This window comes from Diceros bicornis, chromosome 26 (genome assembly GCF_020826845.1).
Source record: "Diceros bicornis minor isolate mBicDic1 chromosome 26, mDicBic1.mat.cur, whole genome shotgun sequence".
Classification (NCBI taxonomy): Eukaryota; Metazoa; Chordata; class Mammalia; order Perissodactyla; family Rhinocerotidae; genus Diceros; species Diceros bicornis.
The window spans coordinates 43,684,845-43,704,372 of NC_080765.1; the positions used below are offsets into that span (position 1 = coordinate 43,684,845).

A 19,528-nucleotide genomic window follows, 5' to 3' on the forward strand; every position below is an offset into this window, starting at 1 on the left:
CCACCCACCTAATTTCTTTTTTTTTTAAACATTTTTTTTTATAATTTTATTTATTTATTGTTCCCCCAAAGCCCCAGTAGATAGTTGTATGTCATAGTTGCACATCCTTCTAGTTGCTGTATGTGGGACGCGGCCTCAGCATGGCCGGAGAAGCGGTGCGTCGGTGCGCGCCCGGGATCCAAACCCAGGCCGCCAGCATCGGAGCGCGAGCACTCAACTGCTAAGCCACGGGGCCGGCCCAACCCACCTAATTTCTTAAAAAAGAACACAAATTTATTCTCTTACAACTCTGGAGGTCAGAAATCTGAAATCAGTCTCGCTGGGCTGAAGTCAATGTATCAGCAAGGTTAGCTCTTTCTGGAATCTCTGAAGGAAGGATCTGTTTCCTGGCCTTTTCCAGCTTCTAGAGCCTGCCTACATTCCTTGGCTTGTGGCCCCTTCCTCCATCCTCAAATCCCATCACTGCCATCTCTGCCTCCGATGGTCGTTGCACGGCCTTCTCCTCCTCTCAGTATGTCTCTGTGTCTCAAGTCTCCCTCTGCCTTTCTCTTAGAAGGACACCTGTCATGGGATGTAGGGCCCAACCTAAATCCAGAAGGATCTCATCTCGAGATCCGTAACTTAATTACATCTGTAAACACACTTTTTCCAAATAGGGTCTCATTCCCAGGTTTCGGGCATTGGGATTTCAACCTGTCTTTTTTGGGGGGCCACCATCAGCCCACTGCAGGGCCCAGCCTGCAACTGTACCCTGGGTTTGTTTGTCTCCCCTAGGGCTCCCTCCTGGGCCCTGGGGTCACCTCCAAAAGCAATGTCCTTGTACCCCAGCTCTGCACTTGAGGGGACCCAGGCCAAGGTGGCTGGAAGGAGGACATGTCATCACTGCCTTTCAGCAGATTAGATGTGACATCACCCCCCATCCTCCAGAGTCAGGAACGGTGCGGGGGGAGTGGGGACAGGCAGAGGGAGACGCGGTGCTGTGATGCAGTCAGTCGGCGGTGGAGGAGGCTGGACCGAGAGCAGTGCTCCAACATTAAGAGCTCAGCTCAGGTTGTGATTCCGCCCACCAAGCTGGGGTCAGACCGGGGAGCTGGGCAGGTGGGGGGGCATGGGCACTGTGGGAGATCAAGATTTGGCCACCCTGAAATATATCTCTTTACCTTGATTGTTTTCTCTGAGGGACATTTGACCTCCCCCACTAACTGCCTAAAGAATTTGACATGGTGGCTCCTTCCTGGAACAGATCTTCTATCATGATGGCTGTAATGATAATGTAAAATAGATGTTACAATGGGAGGGGCACTAAGCCCCTTTTATCAAAAAACTCTCTCTCTCCCTGACCACATTATCTATAGATGACCCTGAAAAGAATTGCCCTCCTGCCCTCTGAAGTCCCAGGCCACTACCCACCCCCAACATGCTCCTCGCCTTTAGCTGCAATACTTAAGCAAGCAGCTTAGACAGAGGGACGAGTTGCTCATTTCTGAGTTTCTCCCATGTATTCATGTTATTAAACTTGGTATTATTTTCTCCTGCTAACCTGTCTTGTTAATTATTTGGCCAGCCATAAGAACCTTAAGGAAAAGGGCGGGGGGAGATTCTCCCTCTTCCCCTGACAGCACCAAAAGCTAAGCTCGGCCCCGTCAACAGAGCAGACCCCAAGGGACCCCCTAGCTCAGCCCCTGGGGCCCCAACTGCCCAACCAGACCCCCAAGCCGCCCCTGCCTGAGGGAGAGGCCAGGGTCCCAGGCCGTCTACTCCTCCTCCACGCCTGGGCCCAGGCTGACTCTCTGGAGCCACCCAATATGATAACCACCAACCACAGGCGGCTATTTAAATTAATTAAATGGATGTGAACATATCATATATTCATATAAACAATAATAAATATAATATAAACAATAAAATTAAAAATTCAGTGGCACTAGCCACATTTGAAGTGCTCAGTAGCCACATGTGGCTCGTGCCTCCCATATATCCAGAATTTCCATCCTTACAGGAAGTTCCATTGGACAGGGCAACTCCAGAGTCGCCCCCAGACCAGCAGAGGCTGGGCCCATGGGGGAACAGGATGGACTGGGCGCGGGGGGGGGGGTGGAGTGGGGACCCCAGGGCTGAGAGGAGGAGTGTCTGTCCAGAGCGGACCGGTGTTGACTCATCAGTCCTGGAGGCCGGGGCGGGTAAGGGATTAAGGATTAAGCCTGAGCCAGAGACAAGAGAATGGCTTGGGACGGCGGCCCGTGGGGCGTGGGCACCGCACCGGGTCTGGGGAGGAATGCTTGACCTCAGCAGAGAGAGTGGACAAAGGGCCTGGGCAGGAAAGACAAGGTACATACTCACGGGGGCAGCTCTATTTACATCACAAATGGCAAGAATACAACCCCTAGGGGTGGGCCACTTCTTTCTGTCACTCTCTACACCCTGGTGAGGCCTGCAGACCCCCACCCTGACCCCTGTCAGCCCTCCCAGACTGTGGTGGTTTCATCATCTATCAGCCGCTCCCCCACCGATGGGCACTTAGGTTAGTTCATTTCTTACAAATGTGGTTGTCTGCTTGCTTTTCTGTCCCTTTCCCTTCGCAGACTGGGACTGTGCGGGCTGTCTCTCGTTAGCTGCTCTATCCCCAAGGCTGGGCATGCAGTAGGTGCTCCATAAATGGATGAGGGAATGTGTGGGAGGCACTGTGGGGTCAAGAGGTCAAGATCTTCCCCTCAGGGCAGGGGAGGAGCTGATTCCCGTGGAAAAGTCAGCAATGTGCAGGATGGAGGATGGTGAGGGAACCGGGGGGCCCTGTGAGCAAGGGTCTCCTTCCCCCTCCTTGCCAGGGCTCCGACCACCCTCAGCCTGGGGTCTGGACGCTTTCCTCTCAGTGTCCCCGGGCCCCCACTCCGTGACTTTGTCTGTCTTGGGTGCTCCATCACTGGGGACACGGGACAGGTGCCACCATCCACCCACAGGTGGCCTCCAACTTACCCAGTCCCTCGTCCCCACCCCGTCCTCTGCACAGGGACCCTGTGTCTGCTGTACCTGCTCCTGTGTCCTGAGTGCCCAGAGCAGGCTTGTCACGGGGGAGGTGCTCAGGGAACACTGCACGAGTGAGCGAACGAGCCCCTTCCCTCCCACCTAGTCCCACCCAGGACCTCCTAGCCCTGGTTGGTCCTCCTCTGGGGAACGTCCCTGCGACCGTCTCTCATTCATTCACTCAACAGTGACATGGAGCGCCTGGTCTGTGCCGGGCACCCTGCTGAATGGCGGCAGAGGTGGGGGCGAGGACGCTGGCTCAGCACTAGACCTTTGAGTCCAGAGGCTCCCCCTGGCCGCCTTGAGCAGGCGCGTAGCATCTCGGAGCGTCAGTTTCCACATCTGAAAGGTGGGGAGGGGAGGTGGGCCAGCTCGTCACCTTCATTGCGGCGATGGTTTCACTGTGGGGTGCTTGTGTCAAAACCCACCAGGTGGTTCCCTTTAAATGCGAGCACTTTATTGTGTGCCCATCACCCCTCAGTACAGCTGGGAAACAGGTGCCAGCCCCCCAAGCCAAGCGCTTAGCACAGGGCGTGGCCCACAGTAAACGCTCAATAAAAGCAGTTATTGTTTGTCATTTTCCATGTCCCTTACGTCACTGAATCCTTTCAAGACCCTACAGAGCAGGGGCCAGAGTGTCCCTATTTGCAGGTGGAGAAACTGAGGTTCAGAGAAGTGCAGACATTTCCCCAGGGTCACACAGCTAGGAAATGGAGGAGCTGGGATTTGACATCTTAGCTCACTGGCTCTTCCCCATTTTACAGATGGAGAAACTAAGTTTCGGAGAGGTTAAGACACCTGCCTAAGGTCACACAGCTGGGTTCATGGCAGAGCCAGGATTCAAACCCAGGCTGGCTCCAAGCTAAAACCTGATTTGATTTTGTGTCCTGCCCCTTGTGGCCTGGCCTTTCCATCACTCAGGCCTCCAGGCTCAAGAGGAAATGGGGCCCTGACTTCCTGACCTGAGCCTCCCCAGGGAGTGTCACACCCCGGACACTGGCCCCAGAAATGCAGCCGGGCCGGTCTGGGCAGCGTGAGTTCTAGCAGGGCGCTGCGAGGCGGGGCGGGAGGAAGTAGGCTTGGGCGCAGAGGGCAGGACAGGAGTTTTGGGGTTGGGCTGGGCAGCCTGTCCAGCAGGGATCCCAGGCCTGGCAGAACCTGTCGGCCCCGCCCAGCTCCACCCTCTGCCCTGACAGCGTAACCTCCTCACTGGGCTGCCCTCACAGCCTGGCTTGAGAGGCCCAGGGCTGTCCAGAGATGTGGAGCACGTTGTTCTGGAAAGCGATCCAGGGTTCAGGACGAGGCCTGGATCTGTAAGAGGGCCTGATGGGGCAGTACTGCCGCATCAGAGTGGACGCCAGCTCGTGGCTGAAGCAGGGTCTGAGAGGCCCCTTCTGAGCTGAGGTTAACCCCTCAGTGGCTGGGTCCTGGGAGAAGGGCCAGGACGGCCAGGGGACCAGGGGCTCAGAGCAGGTCCGGAGCTGTTGCAATATTTTGACAACAGACACAGCCGTACAGGTACACACCTGCATCCAGAGAGGGCTGCAGGAGGCTCAGCCAGGCAGCGGCTCCCTGGGGGGCAGCAGGGTGGGGCTGCCCTGCAGGCAGCGGGATGGTGGCCAGGATGGGGCAGCCTGCCAGGGGCCCTGGCTGGGTGGGGGCCCAGGCACATTCCTGGGGGATGACTCAGGGCAGGCAGAGTGGGTGACTCACCTCGGACCCTCTTCTGTTCCTGCCGCCAGGGCCTTGCCTCCCCTCTGGCCCCAGGGGGGCTGTGGGAAGCTGGCCAGGCCCCCAGCCCAGGACCGCGTGTGAGTCAGCCCATCGGGGCTGGAGGGCCAGCATGATTTTCCATCCCTTGCATTGTTCTGCAAGAAAAGTAAATACATGTTACAAAACACGGGGTGAAGCTAGGCCAGCCCCCTCCTGTCCCCTTGGAGGGCAGGAAGGAGAAGAGCCTCCATGCCAGGGGCTCTGCACACATCCCAGCACACTGGCTCTTCTCTATTTTACAGATAGGGAAACTAAGGCTCAGAGAGGTTAAACCACCTGCCCAAGGTCACACAGCTGGATGTGTGGTAAAGCCAGGATTCAGACCCAGGCTGTCTTCAAGCTACAGCCTATGGGCTCTTCCCAGGTGGGGAGCGTGTGCTGCGTCTCTCTCTGTTCACAGCTGTGTTTCTCAGGGGGGCCCAGGAGCCACCTGCTTCAGCACCCCAGGGGGCACGTGTTTGTTAACATGCACATTCCTGGGCCTACCCAGACCCACCCAACCAGAATCTTTGAGGGGGCACCCTGGAATCTTCATTTTTAAATGCTTCCCAGGTGGGAGTGAGGCCACACAGTCGGAGGCGGGAGAATGGCTGTCCACAGGAGGGCAGGCTGGGTCCCCGCCCTGGGAGGAGAAGGGTCTGCGGGAAGGAACAGGCCGCTGTCCTGCACAGCCCTCTCTCCCGGGCTGGGGGAATGCTGCCCTTCTTGTTCCAAACTGGTTCACAGAAACACCCCAGCGAGCGAGCGTGCACCTCTGCAGCTCCTGGGGACAATGACAGCAAAAAAGGAGGGTGTGGGTGACCCTTTGGAAGGTGGTGGCCTCCTGGGAGCTGCAGCCTGGCCCTCCTGCAGAGAGGGGACATGGTTCAGGGGCTGCAGGTGGCCTGGTTGCCAGGGAACTGGATGGTGCCATCTCTGTGGGGTTAACTATCAGGCAAACCAGGAAAGCACCCCCCAGCCCCCACCCCAGTTGGCGGAGCGGATGAGTCACTTGGAACCAAACAAACCCCATCTGCCCAGAGGAGGAGGCATGGGGCCAAAACACAGCTCCCACCCCATCCGGCCTGCCCACAGACGAGTGTCGTGCACACGTGCGTCCCCACGTGCATGCACACACAGCCGCACCAGCCCGGGGCCCGGCTTTTAGAGAATGGAGGGGGGAGGGATGGTGGAGCACAGCTCAAATGCCCCCCTAAATCTGCTAATTCTCCCCAAAGCTCCTGGGCCAGGCCCAGCTGAGTCAGCGGGAACCTGGCCCGGTTGCCCCGTGCCTGGGAGGGTGGAGGCGGGTGGGAGTCCGGGAGCTCGGGCACCAAAGCAGGTCAACTGGGAACCGGTCCAGCCGGGCACGGACCTCTCGGGGCCTCAGGGCCCTTCCCTGGAAAATGAGATAAGAAAGCATCTTCCTCCAAGTGGTAAGGGTAGGGCTGTACCCAGTGAGGGTCCCGAGGAGAGTGAATCAGCCCAGGCGTTGGGCACGTGCCCTGTCTCCTGGCCCATAGTCAGCCATCGGTAAATAAGAGATGGCATTAATAGAACCGATGTTGTGGTTGTTACTCAGCAGCTGAGCTATGAGCCTAACTTGGAGGTCTCTGGTCCAGTTCCCTCCCCAAAACCGACTTTCACCTTCCCAGGAAGTGCAGGGAAAGGAGATTTGGAAGTTGGGAGAAGTCCAGAGTTTTAACACGGTGTGGAGTTCCTATAATTGCTTGTACCGAAGCCCCCCCAAGCACCTAGCCTTCAGCTACAGATGTAACCCCCCCTTTTGTTGAGCCCTCACTAACTGCCAGGGGGCGTGCTTAACACACGGGATCTCACCCTATGAGGGTGATGCTACAGTTGTGCTCATTTCACAGATGAGGAAAACCAAGGCTCAGAGAGGCAAAACGACTTGCCCACGTTCACGCAGCTGAAAGGGGCTGAGTGAGGACTCCAGCCCAGGTGTCTCCAGGCTGCGCCCCTCTCTCCACCGTTTGAGCCCTGGTAAGGCTCTTCTTCCCAGACTCATCCAAGTTGTAGCAGTTTTGCTCTTAGTTCTTATCTGCTCTTAGACTATCAGCAACCTGAGGGCAGAGCGGCTTCCTTCCTCAGCATGGGTTCTATTTTCCCCAAATTTCATGTCTTCCATAATCTTTATCCAGCAGTATCTCCCGGTCCAGTAAGAAAGTCTGACAAGGACGGGGTTATTAGCGTGGAGTGTGGGGGTGCTGACAGAGGGCACGAAGTCAGGGGGGGTGGCGCAGAGGAGGGGGCAGCGGGGAAGATGGGAAGAGGGAACGACAGACTCAGGTCATTTTTAAATGAGTTTTTAAAAAGCAACTGAGCAAAGCCATAGAACAAGCAATTCAAGCACGCAGGAAAAATAAATGCAGAAGAAATTTTTAAAAAACAAAAATAAAATCCAAACTCTATAAAAGGGTGTACGATGAAAATTCAGATTTCTCTCTGGTCCCTCCTGAGAGGACTCACGGCTAGCAGCCTCTTGTGGATCCTTCCAGAAGTTTTCTGTGCATATACACGCGTTTATTCTCGCTCTCTCCCTTGCACTTGGCTGCTGGCGCCTGCCTCGATGTGTGTCTCGGCGGTATTCCACATCCGCCTCTCATTCTTTCCCATGTGCACGGTCTTCCCAGTGTGGACGCCCTGGGTTATTTAGCCACCCTCTCCCGATGGCTTCCTCCCCAGCAACAATGCGCCTGCCCTCATGCATGAATGTCCCATCGTGCATGCTTGGTTCCCACGTGAAAGCCCCCTGCAGGGAAAGGCACTGGGAGAAGGAAGGAAAGGGTTTCCAGGCGGAGCTTCTGGGTGGGGGTGGGGGTGGGGCAAAAGCATAGAGACCAGCAAGGTTCCCTCCTGAGCCCCATCTGTGGCCCACTTGGGGTGCGGGCAAGGGGTCCTGTGAGCAAGCCCTGTGCTGAGTCCAGGCTTCTGCAGGCCCCAGGTGCCACCCACCGGTGTTCTGAGACCTCGGCTCCTCCCTGACACCTGCTCCCAATGTCGGCCGGCGGGAAGGCCAGTCCCTCGGTGCCCTCCAGGCCCCGTCCTAAGCTCAGAGCTGGGAAGGGAAGTCAGTTCAGGACAGAGGGAATCTCTCCACCCCGACCTGCCCCGGAAGGAACTCCCTGCCTGCGGGGAGCGCCTGAGAGAGGAGCCAGGCAGAGCCAAGTTCACAGGGCAAAGACCGGGTCAGGTTTGGTGGAAAGGGGTGTTCAGGGCTCCCCACCTGAGCACTGGGGGGCTGCAGGCAGGATCTCTCGCTCCTGGCTTCTCACAGAGAGGCCAGGGACCCCCGGGGGACTTGCCAAAAGATTCCTGAGCCCCTCCCCACACTGCCCAGTCAGGAGCTCAGGTGGCGGCCGGGGGCGGGGGGTGAGGTGGTGGTCAGGGCCCTGGAATCTGCATTTTCACAAACTCCCCGGGGATCCTGATGCACACCTTCAGAGCCGCTGCATCTTGCAGGATCCTTTATCCTTTTTAGGTTCCCAGACCCTTTTGAAAAGTTAATTTGAGGGTCATCAATTTTTTAAAATTATTATTAGTATGTACCACCCCCCCGCCCAGCCAAGAGAAAGGCCCTTTTCTCATCAATGTAGCAGAACCAGGCACCAAGGCTGGGAGAGTGTGTGTGTCTGTTGAATGAACGAATGAATGAACCCATTGAAAGTGATAGACCCTCCCCCAGAAAAACCCACGTATGGACACACACATTTTGAATGATATTCTTTTGTGTGTGTGTGTGAGGAGGACTAGCCCTGAGCTAACATCTGATGCCAATCCTCCCCTTTTTTCTTGAGGAAGACTGGCCCTGGGCTAAGATCCGTGCCCATCTTCCTCTGCTTTATATGGGACGCCGCCACAGCGTGGCTTGACAAGCAGTGCGTCAGTGCGCGCCCAGGATCTGAACCTGCGAACCCCGGGCCACCTAAGCGGAGTGCGAGCACTTAATCGCTTGTGCCACCAGGCTGGCCCCTGGACACACACATTTTGAAAGCAACCGTGGGGGGATTCACAGACCCCCCTAAGCCCACTCACAGATGCCCCGTTAGGAATAAGGTAACCTCTGTAACCCTTTGAAACCACAGACCTTTGGTGGCGGGGACAAGAGATGGCCTAAAGGACACTGCGTGTTTTCAGACGCTCTGGGGTCAGTGGTGGGAAAAGCCCCTGGGAATCAACTTGCCACCAACCTCCTTATTTCATAAATAAAAGCAGTCCTCAGGCACTGGTCTGAGGACTCTGGACGCCCAGCCGGGGGCTCCTGCCTCCCTCCCCGCAGACCTCATTGCCCCCAGTCTGAGCCCTAATAGCCCTTTGTCCATAACTTATCTCTCGGCCTCCTGGCATCTCCCCTGGAGACTGTGTGCTCCTCCTTCCCAGCCGGGCTCAGACGCCTCAGTGCCCACAGAGCGGTGCTGAACCCTCCGAGCTGTCGGCACCCCACTCAGGCTCACTCCCAGACCCGGCTTACTGTCTGTCCAGTTGCAGCCCTCTCCGTTGGCACACAGGGTAACCAGGCACACACTGGCCCACGGTCTAGCCTGGGCACACAGCAGCACGCAGTGTAACCGGGCACATGCTGGCAGAAGTGTGACTGTGGCTATTCTGAACCGGAATCGAGCAGCTTTTATGACCAGCCATGAAGTATTTCTATCATGCCAGGGTCTGGAGTTATGAAAGTTTCAAAGGATTTTTTGTCCGCTCTGGACTACATGATGATCATGATGGCAAAGATTCCTGCACATTCGGGCAGGGCGCTGTGCTAAGGGCGTTGTGTAAATTATCGACAGGAATCTCGTCATAACCCCTAGGGAGGGGGCAGTTGTCATCACTGTTTAACAAATAAGGAAACTGAGGCTGGAGCGGTAAAAAGCCTTGCCAAGGAGTCAGCTGACGGCGGCGGTGGATTTGAACTCAGGCAGGCGCATCCAGATCCCCCTTTTCTCAATTGCCTTCCACACTGCTCTCACGGAGTGTAACTGACTAGCCATCCAGGGCATGGAGACCCCCGGTCTCTGCCACACCTGTCTGGGGCCCAGCCGGTTGTCACCCAACCAGAGGGGAGCGCTGAGCGTCCGGGGCAGCAGAGAGCCAGGTGAGGGCCCGCAGCCAGGGGGCGCGCCAGGCCCAGGGGTGACGGGGGGTGCTGAGAGTGCTCAGGAAAGCGGCCTGTGCGCCCCCAACCGCCTGCCCAGCCACTGGAGTGCCCGGCCTGGGGGGCGCGTGGTGTCCCGACAAGACCCGGCGTCCCCGTCCCCAGCCCAGACCAGGCGCCCCACTTGCTCCGACCCGGCGAAGGGCGCGCGCCCGACGCGCCTGGAAGCCCCGCCTGCCCGGTGGCCCCTCCTCCGCGAAGGTAAGCGCCACCTTCTCGGGGAGCGGCCGGGAGACCCAGTGGCCGACGGGCGCCCCGCCCCCCGCGAGTAGTGCCCGGGCTCCGCGGCCGAGCCGCACTCGGGGCTCCCGCGCCGCCGCTCGCTCACCTGCGCCGGGCCCGCCCGCCGCCCAGTGCCAGCCCGGCGCCGCGACCCGCGCCCCGCCCGCGCACCCCGAGCGCCACCATGAACTCGCTCTTCAGGAAGAGAAACAAAGGCAAATACAGCCCCACGGTGCAGACCCGGAGGTGAGGAGGCGCCCGCGCTCCGCGCCCGGGACGCCCTCGGGAAACCCGCGCGCTGTGGGGCGCACTGCGCCGGGGAGGAACGGCCGGGCCTCGAGGGCTGCAGGGGGCCCAGCAGGCACGGCCCTGGGAGGCCCCGGGGGCGGGGAATTGAGCCAGGAGTGCGCGAGGAGCGGGAACGCGGGGCCCGAGGGCCACCCCTGAGCTGGGAAGCACCGCCGGCGTGGGGATGGGGATGGGCTGGGGGCGCTCGAGGAGACACACGGTATCTGGTGCGAGAGAGAGAGTTCTAGGAGCCCAGGGAGCACTGACTTGTGCGCCTAGAGGGCGGGGAACTGAGCTGGAGGCACAAGGGACTCGGTGAAATTGAGCTGGGGCGTCGGGGGGCGTTCCCCAGCGCTTCTTGGAGAGCGCTCAAGTGCTCCTGGCGTCGAGGAGGCGAGAGGTGGGGGTGGCGCCACCTGCCGCAGCACTGGCCGGCACCTGCCATCCTGCGCTCCGGAGCCTCGCCAAGAGGAACCGGTGGGTGCGGGGTCAGGTGGGGGGGCACCGGCTGAGGCACCCCGTGTCCCCCCTGGGCGGCGTCGCGGCCTCCTTCTCAATGCACGATTTCTTAGGGGCGTGGCTCCCCCCCCCCCCGCCCCGTCCCTCCGCCCCAGCCCCGAAACTGGCAGCGCCTCTGAGCCGCGGGTTCCCAGGGCGGCCTGGGAAGGGAATGACATGTCTGGATGTGTTTGCGTGGAGACAGCAGCCCACGTCCGTTTAGATAAGTCTATTGTATTCTCTTAATAACCGGTTTAGGGGAGCCTCGTGGTGATGCTGAGATTGAGGGAGGGGGTGGGACCTCCGCCCGTGCCTCTTTTCCCCTCTAGGGAAAATGGGGTGGGGGCTCCTGGCTGGCAGGGGGCTCCTGGCTGGCAGGGAGCGCTTTACCAAGCTTCTCCCGAGGAGGGCTTCATTCAGGTGGAAGGACAGGGAACTGCCCAGCCCACCTCCCTGGGAGTAGCTACTGGAAGGTGCCCTCACCATCAGCCCAGCCTCTGCCCCTGAGCAGCTCCTCACTCCCTCCCAGGCCCCAGATGAAGGCGAGGGGAAGACTGGCCAAGGCTCGCAGCCTGCCCTGTGGTCCAGCCCAGGCGGGCCTGTCCCACAGGTGGCAGAGGGAGTGTGGGCCCTCCATTTCTGTGACCTCCAGTGCTTTCAGAAAGTCCCCCACCCTGTGGTCCCACCCCATCTCTCCTTGGGACGTTTCAAGCTCAGAGGCATTTCTTTCCCTCCTCGGAGGTCTCCCCCCAGCCACAGCCTCCCCATTCTTTCACAACCTCTGAGATTGGGCGGGGCCCTGCAGGCTGTTCCTCTGTGCCTGGGTCCAGCTGGCTCTCAAGCCCAGCTGGGGTCCCGTCCAGTCCCCGCGCTGTTCTCTCGGGCATTGCACAATCGCGTGCTCTGTGCCAGCCACAGAGGACTGTGCTGTTCTCCCCCCGCCAAGACTCTGGCCCCTCCAGTCCTTTGCACATGCACAGCCCACACACCAGGGGATGAGCCAGGCCTCGCCCTGTGTCCAGTCCCCCAAGGCCTGGGCTTGGACCTAACAGAAGGTTATAATGAACCCAGACAAGCTGAGAGGGTCTCGGCCTTCCCAGCAGAGGGTGGGAAGGAAGGATTCCCATCCTTTACAGCTGCGGGGACTCTGAGGGCCTGGGGTGGTGAGGACGTGGGGTCCTGTCCCTCCCCATACTCCTGGCCCAGGGCAGCCACCCTCTGCCCCTGGCTGACAGCCATCGATCCCAGATCTCAGCTTAGCGGTCTCTTTCTCCAGGAAGGCTTCCTGATTCTTTCCCCAGGATGGAGGCAGAGACCCTTCCTGTGCCCCCTCCCTCCCCCTGCGCCCGGGCAGTCATAGCCCTGCGTGGTCTTGCCAGCCCAGCGCACCCCTCCGCCCTTCCCCTTGGTGGGGCCAAGTTTATGGACTGGATGGTGGGGTGGGGGACGACTTCTTGTTTATTCTCTCAACGAGAAGCTCTTGAGCATTACCTGGTGCCCTGTCCTGCCGTGACTATTTCACCCTGAGTTTCCTGGGGTCTCCTCCGTTGTCCGGGACGGGGTGGGGTTGCAGGTGAGATTCCGCATGGCGAGGTGGGTAGGAGCTGTGGCCCTGGGAGCAGAATGCCTCGCTTCTGATCCTGGCTTTGCCTCATCTGCTGTGGGCAAGTCAGGGAACCTCTCTGAGCCTCAGGTTCCTCATCTGCAAAGCAGGGGTGGTGCAAATAAGTGTCTTCTGCATGGGGTTGCTGGAGGAGCAGATGTGACAATGGAGAGAATGCCCCCAGCACACAGGAAGTGCCCAGAGGGTCAGCATCGCCGCCCCCATCTGGAGGGACCCAGGAGCCAGAGCTGTGACCTTTGCACCCAGGTGGTCACGGGCTTTGGCCCTCAGGTGCTGAGTTAGTGACCGTAGAGCCCCCACGGAGAACACCGCCCCTCCCTGTTTGTCAGCCTTTTAGCAGCTGAAACGGGAGGGCCGGGAGAGGGTGTGAACCCCGCTGCTCCTGTCACCCTGGTTCCTAATGACAGGTATGGAGCTGGTGTTCACACCTGAGCTAATGACAGGGTCAGGCCTGATGGCGCAGGTCACCAAGGACAGCACCCAGCCCAGCGAGGAGGGTCAGGAGGGGACTGGATTCCACCCTCCTGCTCCGTGGCTGAGAGCGCAGCCCGGGCCAGCCACTGCTTCCTGGCTGTGCGGCCTGGGGAGAGCTGCTTGGCCTCTCTGAGACTCTGTTTTCTCAGCTGTAGAATGGGCATAAACATAGTACCTGCCTGGTGACATTGTTGACATGAGGATTAAATGAAATAACGCAGGGAAAGGGTTGAGAATTACAGGAGGCCTCAATCCACGGCAGCTTGATGATTATAACTATTGAACAGGTGCAGATCAAGCACCTACTGTGTGCCTGGGATTGAACTGGGTGTGGATGGGCAGGCTGTGCACTGCACAACTCCAGGGGTGCCGTTCCCGGTGGTGAGGGTGGATCTGGAGGAGACGTTGACAGTCTCCCTGCACTTGATGGAGTTACGCTTAATTACCAGTGTGGTTACAGGACTGTGTCTGGGGAGGAGGGTGGTGGGAACCCAGCAGCGGGGCAGTGGGACATGGAGCTGGACAGACGAGGTCCCCAGCCCAGTGGCTCTGGTGCTCGCCGACTGGTCCGAAGTGAGAGCTGTCAGGGGTAGGGTGGAGACCTGGAGACCAGGGAGGACTTCCTGGGGGAGGTGTCCCACCTGTCCTGGGGAGGAGTGGAGTGGTTAAGATCCAGGAGTTAGACTGAATTCTGCCTCTGATTTGGGCAAAGACATTTGGCCTCGCCGAGCCTCAGCTTCACCACCTGTAAAATGGGTCTCATCTTGCCCCTCCACCTGGACCTGGGTCCCCCACCTCGCCTGGGCAGGGTCCTGCAAGAAAGGCCCAGTCCTAATGGGGCACCCTGCATGGGAGGCAGGGCCCAAGGCTCTGGAGGCTGGGGTCCCCGGACCCTCTTGGTGGTTAAGAGCAGGGTTTGATGTCATCCAGGTGTGAGTTCAAGCCCCAGCTCTGCCTCTCCTGAGCTGTGTGACCTTGAGCAGGTCACTTCACGTCGCTAAGCCTCAGTTTCCTCCTCTGTGAAATGGGAGTGGTGATAGCAGCGCCCAGCTGAGGCCGCTGGGTGGATGGAGCGAGATAATGCGCGTGTCGGGCCCAGCCCCAGACCTGGCGCACAGCGGCTGCTCAGCAGATCGCAGCAGCCCACGTTAGTAATCACACCCGGCTGTTATTAGGGGTGAGGATAGTCTGGGCCCGGAGCTGACCGGGCAGCTGGTCTCCTTCCAGCTGTGGAGGCTGCAGCCTGGGGAGTCAGGAGGTCAGCTGACTCTCATCCATTCACCCCCACATTCGCATGGACCCCCCCGAGCAGACCCATGGAGACACACACATGCGCACGTTGATCAGTGATGGCTGGAAAGCCTGAACAATTGGGGTGGGTCTGTCGGCAAAGCCCACCCCAGCTGTGTGGGTGACGTGGACTGGAGTGGTCCTGCCGGCCATTCCCAAGCACCTGCCGTGTGCCCGGCCCCGCCATGGACATTATGGCCTCTATTCTGACACCGTGCCCGCCAGGCTGGTGGTGGCGTCCCATTTCACAGAGGGTGACACTGATGCCAAGAGTAAAGGCACTCACCGTGGGCTCACAGCTCACATGGCCGACGCTGAGGGCCCAGAGCCCCCTGGGGAGGGAAACTAGGTCTCCCCTCCTGTACCTGGGGTGGATGGCAGCCGTCTCCAGGGACGGCCATGGGCCAGATGGCGGAGTCGCTGGCTTTTGTATTCCCTGACTCTGCCCCAGCAGCCCTTTCCCCTTGCCTCTCTCTGGCTTTGCCCCTACTTGCTCGGTCCCTCTCTTGGCAGAGGGAACGAGATTCAGAAGAGAACCGAGCTGAGCCTGTAGGAAGGGCTGCTGATGGCGGCGCTTCAGGATTGCCAGGGCAGTCATCTGGGGACAGGGAGTTTTGGGGGAGAGGGTTGACTTATTCGTGCCATTTAGGCGGCACCTAAGGAGGGCGAGGGGCGTCTGGAGGGCCCTGGGGGCTGGGGAGAAGCTGCCTTCGAGGCGTTTCCGAGGCTCCTTGCGAAGGGAGGAGGACCCGGGAGTCCCAGCTCCTCTCTGCTCCGCGCAGGGCCGTGCGGGGCGTTGCCAGCGCCACCTGCCACCTTCCAGCCTGCCTGCCCCGGACTGTCTCTGGAGCAGGAAAGGGAAACAGCCTCTGGTCTTTGTTCTTTGCTTTTGGTGGGTCTTCTGTGTTACAGCCTCCTGAGCCTGGGCAGGGAGGCCCCTGGTGCCCCTTCCTGCTTCCAGGCAGGACAGAGCTGTCTGCAGGGCCCAGCAGCCCTTTCCCTGACTTCGCCCTGCCTCCGGAGCTGGCCGCCCAGGCCTGAGCACTTGCAGCAGCCTCTTCATGGTTCCTGCTGCCGCCCCAACACCGTAGTCCCTTCTCCCCACGCGGCCAGGGAGCTCTTTGCAAGATACAAATCGGATTCTGTCTCCCGCTGTTTAACCCCCGCCCCAGGCTTCCCTCTGCTCCTGTTGTGCTGCCCTGCACAACACGAATGCACACCCCTCACCCTCTCCTTGCCACACTGCCTCCAGCCTCTCGGCCTTTGCCCACGCTGTTCTCCCTCACTGGAATGCTCTTCCCACCCCTCTTCGCGAGCTGCTCTTCCTTGGTTGGTCTCTGTTCCTCAGGGAAGCCCTCCCTAACCTCTTGTCGCTCTTGTCTCAGCAGCCATATGACTCTGGGCGTGGCCAGGTGGGGATGAAGGTCTCTCTCTCCCAGAGACTGGCTGTGCAGCGTGTGTGCTGAATGAATGAATGAATGAATGAGGGTGAGCCATGGGGGACTGCTAACGTTCTCTCCCTCCATAAACATCTCAGAGAGCACAAGCTGGTGTGTGCACACCCCCCACCCCCAGACCAAGAAGGGGTGGGTGGGAGTTCCATCTAGTGGAAAGAGGTGTGAGGGGCTGAGCAGAGTGTGCCCGTTGACCCCGGCCCCGCCCAGTCACCTTCTGTGTGCTCGGTAAACAGGTGGCAACAATGCAGGGTGGTAGGTGCTGAGATGGTGGAGGCAAAGGGGCCCTGACTGGCCAGGTGGGCTTCTGGGGGAGGGGGCGTCTAGGCAGCGCCCGAGGATCGGCAAGAGAGGGGTGGCTGGAGAGAGAGCCCGAGGGGGATGAGACGGGGATGGTGCACGTCCACGTGCATACAGCTGAAACAGCATCATGTCGTGTGAACACACCAAGTTGAGGAAGGTTACAGAGTACGTTTGGGTACACTTTAAAAAGCATTCATACCCAGCAATTCCGTAGGATGTTTCTGGATGCAGACACGGATATGCACTGAAAGTATAGAACAGGCTTGGGAAGAAACCAGCAGCTCCTACATTACAGCTACCCCGGCGGAGGGGGCTGAAGGGATGCTGAATGATGACGCTGTATCCCTTTTTACACAAAATCGGAAGCAGATATGGCAACGTGGGAACATCAGCTAAGTCTTGGTGGTCGGAGTCTTTCCTGCACTTTTCGGCGTGTTTGAGCTGGCTTCTGAGTTTTCACGTTCTCTGCAGGGGGTGCTGGGATGGACAAGGAGAGTGGCTGGCGGGAACATCGTGGGCGAGAGCCGGGAGTCTTGCATCTCAGAGTGCAGGCGGTAGGGAGAGAAGGGGTCTGGGGGAGGAAGAGGAGGCGGCTCAGGAGGGGAGGGGCCCGAGGCCTGGGGGGCAAGAATGGAGGGCAAGCAGGAAGGTTCCGGATGAGGAGACAAATGGAAAGTTTCAGGAAGCAGGGGACGGACTGGGAAAGGTGTGGACACCCAGGGGGCTCAAGGTGGAGTCCTAGCTGTGACTGTCGGCTCCCTTAGGTAACACCACCCTCCTCTCTCTTCCCTAGGTGAGGCTCAGCGTCTCAGTAGCCTGCCCAGGGTCCCTCAGCTGCTCTAACTGGGCCTTCGGAGCCGGGAGCCAGCGAGCTGGCTGGTGGGGTGTCCTGGCCGCCCGCCTGGCCCCTCCTTTCCTGGGCAGAGGGGTTTGTCAGGTCTTGTCAGATAAACGCCCCCCGGGCTGCTCGGCTGGCGGCTCCGTCCCTGGGAGGCTGTGCGGGGTGGGGGTGTGGCAGGGACACAGTCCTGTGCAGAATTCTTTGCTGTCCCAGCTGTCTGGGCTCAGATCTCAGACTCATACCTTTCAGGGTTTTAACTTCTCTGTCCTGGGCGTGGGGACTTTTTGGTTCCAGTTGGAGGTTGAGGAAGGAGGCTGAGTTTGTGCCACCAAGAACAGAGAGGGCTCCACTCCTGCTGCCCCGGATAAGGAGCTTGACTCTTCCCAACTATAAAATGGGCAACCAGGGGCTGGCCCGGTGGCGCAAGCGGTTAAGTACCGGTAAGGGGTTCGCCGGTTCGGATCCCGGGCGCGCACCAACACACTGCTTGGCAAGCCGTGCTGTGGAGGCATCCCATATAAAGTGGAGGAAGATGGGCACGGATGTTAGCCCAGGGCCAGTCTTCCTCAGCAAAAAAAAAAAAAAAGGCAACCAACCCCCTGTCACTTGGGGGGGAAGCTGAAGTCCATGGGCAGGGATGGAGGACATGGAGGGGACAGCAGAAAGCGCCTGGGTTTGGGAGCCACAGACCTGCCTTCCAGGCCTGGCTGTGCTGTTTGTCAGCTGTGCCGCTGGCCACATTCCTGCCCCTCTCTGGGCTTCATGAAGGCAGGGACTTTGCATGCTGTGTGGTCACTCCTATACCCCCAGAACAATGCCTAGCACATAGTGGGTGCTCAGTAAACAGTCGTGGAAGATCTGCTTTGAATCTGCAAACAAGAGGCGTATCGGATGTGGAGAGGACTGGAGATGGTATGTGTAAAGCATCAGGCACTTGGTAGGTGCTTAATAAACAGAGGCCGGTGCTCCTCGTCCCCTGGTCTCGAACCCAGAATGATGTCCTAACACCCCAGGGCACCAAGATTGACTTGAGCCCTGTTTAAACCTTGCATAAATCTTCAAGACACACCCTGGTGTTACCCGAAGCAGCTTGAACTTCTGAGTGTGTCTGTAATGAGCCCAAAAGCACATGGCCGACATGGGCACGGCGGAGATGGGTGGCCTTCCCTGGGCGGAAACAGGTGAGGCCATGAAACGGAGCCATTGTTGCTACACCAGCAACCCTCTCAGTTTAGCATAGACTTCCCCAGGATTAATAGCTGGGTGTGGAGGAATTTACTGTCTAATTACCACGGAAGTTTCTAGTAGGAAGAGTATTAGTCAATTGACCCATTAACCCGGTATTTATTGGGTGCTTCCTGTGTACTGCTTTCTCACAAGACCTCCTTCCTGTAGAAATCTGGGGGTTCTTCCTCACTCTGCTCCCCCAGCCCTGGAACACACTGCCGTGGTTCACTTCCTCGTTCCAGCCCTGGCTGCACATTAGAATCATCTGAGGAACTTTAAAAGCCATGTCCTGGCCCTGTCACAGACCAGTTAAGTCAGAATCTCAGTCAGGGTCCAGACTTCAGTCTTTCAATGGGCAGCCGGGGATGCAAACCACATGTTTACACTGATTGCCTCGCTCCTTCTTGTCCTGGAGTTACAAGCACCTTGCTTTCCCTTTTCAGTAGCAGTTGTCTGGTATGTCACACTCTATTCCTTTGTTTTCAACCTTCCTATATCATTTTGTTTCAGGTATGTGTCTTATAAAATGGCATAAAGCTGGCTTTTGTTTTGTTTTTGTATTCTCATCTCAGAGTCTTTATCTTTTAGCAAGCGAGTTTAACTCATTCATGTTTATTGTAATGACTGATGTGTTTGGACCTACTCCAGTCATGTTATTTTATATTTCCTGTTTGTCATGCTTTCTCTTTGTATTCTTTTTGCTCTTTTCCTGCATTTTATTGGATGGAGCTATATTTTTATGATTAAGTTAGGATATAAGGCCTGAATGGGACAGAGCAGATGAAAATACTCTGACCCAGGCAATCTGAATCTTTGTCATTATAGTCATTGGGGTGCTTTCTTAATCCTGCCTATTGGGCTATAAACTTTTGCACAATAAGGACTTACCTGTCTTTTGGGGGGCCTTTCTGTAGTTCTCAATTCCAGACCTTGCATAGGCTTGGGACTCAATAAATAGGTGTTGAATTGAGCAGACATTTTATAGCATGTTGACAGTACCTGTCTCTAGGGGCTTGGTAATGGAGAAGGGCCTGTCTCCAGGGCCTGAAAGAGGGGCAGAGAGATGACAAGGAGTTGGAGGGGTGAGGGTGAAGATTTATTCAGCAATTATTGACTATCTAGAAATAGTGACTATCTAGAAACAGCTGGGGTGGCAGCAGTCAGCAGCATAGACAGTCACTAACCCTATGGCCCTGAGCGAGTCTCCCCTCCTCCCCAGGGGCAGCCTCCTCATCTGCAGTGGGAGCAGTACTAGTACCAACCTCACGGGTTGTTATGAGGATCAAAGCACGAACACGTGTCAGGTACCGGGGTTGGGGTGGGGGGTATGGCCCAGGGAGGGGTCCCTCCGGCTAGTT

General features: G+C 58.2%; 1 protein-coding gene across 1 annotated transcript in view; it reads left to right on the plus strand.

The window, feature by feature from the left end:
- Positions 1-10,290: 10,290 nt before the first annotated feature.
- PPL (periplakin) overlaps positions 10,291-19,528 on the plus strand; it is a 42,715-nt gene continuing 33,477 nt past the window's right edge. The window contains 1 exon segment of the mRNA XM_058570113.1: positions 10,291-10,417. Within this exon segment, the coding sequence (XP_058426096.1) occupies positions 10,356-10,417 (62 nt within the window). The 5' untranslated portion in view covers positions 10,291-10,355.